Here is a 5,431-nt window from a genome sequence, read left to right as displayed (position 1 = left end):
ATATCATTGTTTGTTTTGTTATTAAAAAAGTTGTTTATAACTTGTATGTTTCCAACTGCCATATGTTAGTTAACAAGATGATGCACATATGTTTAAGTCTGTAAATAAAATAATGTTCTGTTCTTAACCACTTGGTAGATTTTGACCAAATTTGTAAGGAATGCAAAAGAAATATAAATAGTTCCATTCTGATGCATAAATGGCTGAAAATTTAATTAAAAATGAAACCATAAAATATCCTTGCCTTAGAAACTGCAATAAGCATCACATCACCTTGTGATCTTTTAAAAATGTATATAAATCCCCCCCCCCCCCCGGGCTAAAATTTGCCTCATCCTCTGGGTCCCCTGGTTTACAAGGACCTATATAGGAAAACAGATTTAATTTTTTCCTCAGAAGTTGCATGTAATAGGGCTTAGATGTCTGGCATGTAGTATTGCATAGTGAACATCTCAAATTGTGTATAATTTAGACTTGCGTCGTTAACATATATAAAATTATTTTTCTCATCAAAAAGCAATGCACCAGAGCTTAGGTAATTTGTAACGACACCTTTTGGTCCCCTACAACTGTTGTACAAGTCATGCCACGGGATCAAAGTAAGCCCCATTCTGTGGGTCACTTATTATCCCCCACCGATGGAATCGGGAGGGGGATATAGTTTTGGCGTTATCTGTCTCTCGTCCGTCCATCCTTCTGTTCGTCTGTCCATCCATCCGTCTGAATTTCGTTTCCAGACTAGTTCTCTGCTACTACTGGCTGGAATTCAACGAAACTTTATGGGAATCATCAATATCAAGAGGAGATGCGCATATTGTCAGCTTGTTCCAGTCAGACCCTTTAACTCAGAGATATACATATAGAGTAAAAATTGTTTCCGCGCTACTCCTCTGCAACTACTGGCTGGAATTCAACGAAACTTTATGGGAATCATCAATATCAAGAGGAGATGCGCATATTGTCAGCTTGTTCCAGTCAGACCCTTTAACTCAGAGATATACATATAGAGTAAAAATTGTTTCCGCGCTACTCCTCTGCAACTACTGGCTGGAATTCAACGAAACTTTATGGGAACCTTCAATATCAAGAGAAGATGCGCATATCGTCACCTTGTTTGGGTCAGACACTTTAACTCAGAGTTATGGCCCTTGATTAGTTATGCAGTATGCATATAGAGTAAAAATCATTTCCGCGCTACTTCTCTGCAACTACTGGCTGGAATTCAACGAAACTTTATGGGAACCTTCAATACCAAGAGGAGATGCGCATATCGTCACCTTGTTTGGGTCAGACACTTTAACTTAGAGTTATGGCTCTTGATTAGTTATGCAGTATGCATATAGAGCAAAAATCATTTCCGCGCTACTTCTCTGCAACTACTGGCTGGAATTCAACAAAACTTTATGGGAACCTTCAATACCAAGAGGAGATGTGCATATCGTCGCCTTGTTCCGGTCAGACACTTAAACTTAGAGTTATGGCCCTTGATTAGTTATGCAGTATGCATATAGAGCAAAAATCATTTCCGCCCTATTTCTCTGCAACTACTGGCTGGAATTCAACAAAACTTTATTGGAACCTTCAATACCAAGAGGAGATGCGCATATCGTCACCTTGTTTTGGTCAGACACTTTAACTCAGAGTTATGGCTCTTGTTTATTTTGTTTTTGTTTGTTTTTGGGTTTTACGTCACATCGACACAGTATAGGTCATATCGCGACATTCCAGCTTTACTGGTGGAGGAAGACCTCAGGTGCCCTTCCGTGCATTATTTCAGGCATGAACGGGTACCTGAGTAGAACGACCGACGTTCGGTAAGCTAGCTGGATAGTTATGGCTCTTGATTAGTTATGCAGTATGCATATAGAGCAAAAATCATTTCCGTGCTACTTCTCTGCAACTACTGGCTGGAATTCAACAAAACTTTATGGGAGCCTTCAATACCAAGAGAAGATGTGCATATCATTGCCTTGTTGGGGTCAGACATTTTAACTCAGAGTTATGGCCCTTGATTAGTTGTGCAGTATGCATATAGAAAAATATTCGTTTCTGCGCTACTCCTCTGCAACTACTGGCTGGAATTCAATGAAACTCAATACCAAGAGGAGATGGGCATATCATCACCTCGTTCCGGTCAGACACTTATAAGTCAGATTTATGGCCCTTGATTAGTTATGCAGTATGCATACATCTCATTGGCATTTCCATATATTACTATTTAACACAGAGTTATGGCTCTGTTTTTGCCCTGAATATTTATCAAGTTCAAAGAATATTACTGTTTATGCCATGATATATATATAAATAAAGCCTTATGTCTTCAGTTGTTGTGTTAGTAATAACCAGTACTCGGCGGGGGATATAAATTCAACGAATTTGCTTGTTTTACATAGACTTATCAAGGAAAACTTATTTCAGTCTTTTTTTCCGAACTACATGGCCATCTTGAATATTTGGCATTGAAAAGTGCCGTGTGAATAATGGCCTTTCAGTCAAAAAATGGTTTTGCCTAACTATGACAGAATGACTTATTTCTGTGTTGAATATCATAACCTTTTCCAGGGATCGATGAATCTCTTAGTTTTGACAGGCAAAATTTCATTGTTCGTTTCCCTCACAGTACTTTCATACACAATTTTACTGACGATTAACTTTAATAAGTTTGATTCAAGAGTTTGTGCAGTGTTAAAATAGAATTTGAGTGGTTCCGGCTAAACCCTATTCACCCGCTGGAATGAAGTAACTGTGTAATATTATTACATGTATTAATAATAAAAATAATGATGATAATAATTTTGAAAATTGATGTATAAACTGAGGTCCCTCTGAGCGCCAAGAGAACATCTTTGAAGACCGATGCATGTTCAAGACACTGTTTCTAAATTGAGCGGTCGTTATTGTCAATCATTTATGTCCATTACCCACCATAAATCTCGTGCTGATACTCTTTTATCATTAGTAAGTCCAATTTCTGAAAAGGGGTTAGCGTGAAAAAAAACTTGAACCGTCTCAAGGTGCTAAGGTTTTACTTTTACCCGGTTGATTTGCTCAGACGTTTAATTTTGCAGAAGATAACTGGCTCTTCACAGCACACGATCCTCCTGCACTTACCTGACAAATCTGAAAGTCGTGTCCGCTAGACCAAAAAATGGTATCTTAGATACACCGTCGTGGCAAACCTTATTTAGATATTTGGCGTCATTTCTAAATCAGTTTTGCAATATTTTAAAGTCGTAACAGATTGTTATTTATTGATACAGAACCAATAAGAAATAACATTTTCACACACTATTTTGGAAATAAGTACGGATTTCTAACCCAGAACTCAATTATGTTTGTACTTTCATGTTACTTTACTATACCATATGAATACAAACATTAATACTTTTATAAAAAATATGGATATTTATTTCTATATTTTTGATCAATAATATGACATATGTTCTGTAAATTCGTTATTCAGCAAAAGTTTGCCAATAGGGCTGGATTACCATGTCAATCTCTGTTTCAAATCAAATGTAGATAACATTAAATTTAATCAAAGCCTGTAGATCTTATAATGCTAAAAGTTGAATTTAAATAACTTAATAAGAATTATATAATATACTGTGGTTGTAATTTTCACGATTTGCGTATGAATGTGAAGCTTATCAAAATAAGATTTCGTAAATTATTCCTACTACTTCAAAGAATGAAGTTAAAACAGTTTACAGGAATCAACGCAAAGAGTTAAAGCATTATTTTCTCCACTTCTACACAACATTATAACAAAAAAAAAAAACACAAACAAACAAACAAAAAACTAAGACAACAAAAAACATCGAGGAATGATTTTAAATGTATTAGGTTCGAGAATAGTTTTATAAACGCCTTCTAAAGCAATATCATATGATTGAATAAAAGATATTAACTCGTGAGGGAGTTCGCCATGGTATGCCTGAGATTCAAACATAGGCCGTCAGCCTTATAAAATAATGATGTAAAAATGACGATCCGCATATTTTAGCTTGCCAATTGTCTGTAACTTGGTTAGAAAATAAAGATAGATAACAATGGACAGCCTGAACAGATTAATATGTTTGAATAAACATTAACAGCATTTAATTAGAAAATAATTCAGATACGATAAGAAATTCTATTATTTTCAAATCCATGTAGCTCACAAGTGTCGGGAACAGAAAAAGTGGGGGTCAAAACTTGTAGATTAATTTGTCTTTGTACGAAAGTGACAAAAAAGCCAACGGCACTATTTGTTTTATACACCGTCCAAACTTCTTTATACATAATGATAATGAATTGAAATAAAAATGTACAGTTGAAGAATTTTAAATGAGTTCAATAGGTATTGATTTGTAAACACCAACGTGAAGGCATTGAATACATGTTTTCCGATTTGTACAACCTGTCAATGAAAGCTTCTCTATCGCGCTGATAAAACTATGTTATGATATATGAAAAGTTTCAACCGCGATATTTTCTTATTTTAAATGTAAGGAAATACAATTTTTAAGATGCTTAAATGACGGATATTTGTTTTGGAGGTGTTAAAGTTACAATTGTGATTTAAAGACTTTTTTTCTGAATATAAAGAGAGAGAAAAAGGTAAAATGGCGTCGCCGGAGATGGGGCAGCGGCCAGAGACGGACAGTGTCTATGATCACATGACCCGGTTAAAGATGAAACTCGTGCAGCAGGTTTGCTTCTATTTTATGATAAATTTTGTAAATTAAATAAGACATATTTTATATTGTAAAAAACCTTAAACGGGGACATAAACCAAAATTCCTGTCAATATACGACTACCTTCCATGTTAGAGATTCCAGTTCAAAACGATCTGTTCTAACAAGATTTATTCCTAAATCACCCCATCGAAACTTCGTTTTCACGAACTGGTTCATTTTTTCTTGGTATTTTAAACATTCTTGTACTCTAGGAAGAACTCGAAGAGTAATGCTTATAAACGTTTGATAATTGTTATAGCTTGAGCTTAATAGTTCTGGTTTGTGGCTAGCGCTATATTTTCAGAAACCATCTTTAGATTAAAACTGCTGCTGTTTTAAGGGAGACTTCTAATGCTGAACGTTCATCATAACCTCTTGATCATCTTTTATTCTGTTTCACAATTTGTTGAGTTACCTTAACTCAAAGTAAACTTAATTCAAACTGTACTATACGGTTACTTTGGTAATTCGCTGTTTGTTGTTGTTGATATTGTTGTTGTTCTTGTTAAGAAAGAACAACTTTCATATTTTTTCCTACTGTCTCAAATAAACGTTTATATACACACTTGGTTAATTGGGACGTAATTTGACACTATATTTGACTTTCGAAACTATTCAGTCGATATTAGAACCATTGTTTTAATGTAAACATAACGCTGATATCCAAAACAATAACATGTCATTCTGACTAATTATACAAGCATGTCGT

General features: G+C 35.1%; 1 protein-coding gene across 9 annotated transcripts in view; it reads left to right on the top strand.

Moving 5' to 3' along the window:
* The first annotated feature begins 4,309 nt into the window (after window positions 1-4,309).
* Window positions 4,310-5,431, top strand: part of LOC132730492 (uncharacterized protein C21orf58-like) — a 43,232-nt gene continuing 42,110 nt past the window's right edge. For 3 of the 9 annotated variants that reach the window (XM_060716440.1, XM_060716435.1, XM_060716436.1), the window contains exon 1: window positions 4,318-4,694. In XM_060716440.1, coding sequence (XP_060572423.1) covers window positions 4,608-4,694 — 87 coding nt within the window. In that variant the 5' untranslated portion in view covers window positions 4,318-4,607. Of the gene's footprint in view, window positions 4,695-5,431 lie in introns of all 9 variants that reach the window. The other 6 variants (XM_060716439.1, XM_060716441.1, XM_060716442.1 and 3 more) reach the window with 5 other exon arrangements.

This window comes from Ruditapes philippinarum, unplaced genomic scaffold, assembly GCF_026571515.1.
Source record: "Ruditapes philippinarum isolate M1 unplaced genomic scaffold, ASM2657151v2 ctg2398_1_1_1_1, whole genome shotgun sequence".
Taxonomy (NCBI): domain Eukaryota; kingdom Metazoa; phylum Mollusca; class Bivalvia; order Venerida; family Veneridae; genus Ruditapes; species Ruditapes philippinarum.
Note: the sequence above shows the minus strand (reverse complement) of the source record. Positions and strands in the feature narration are given on the sequence as shown.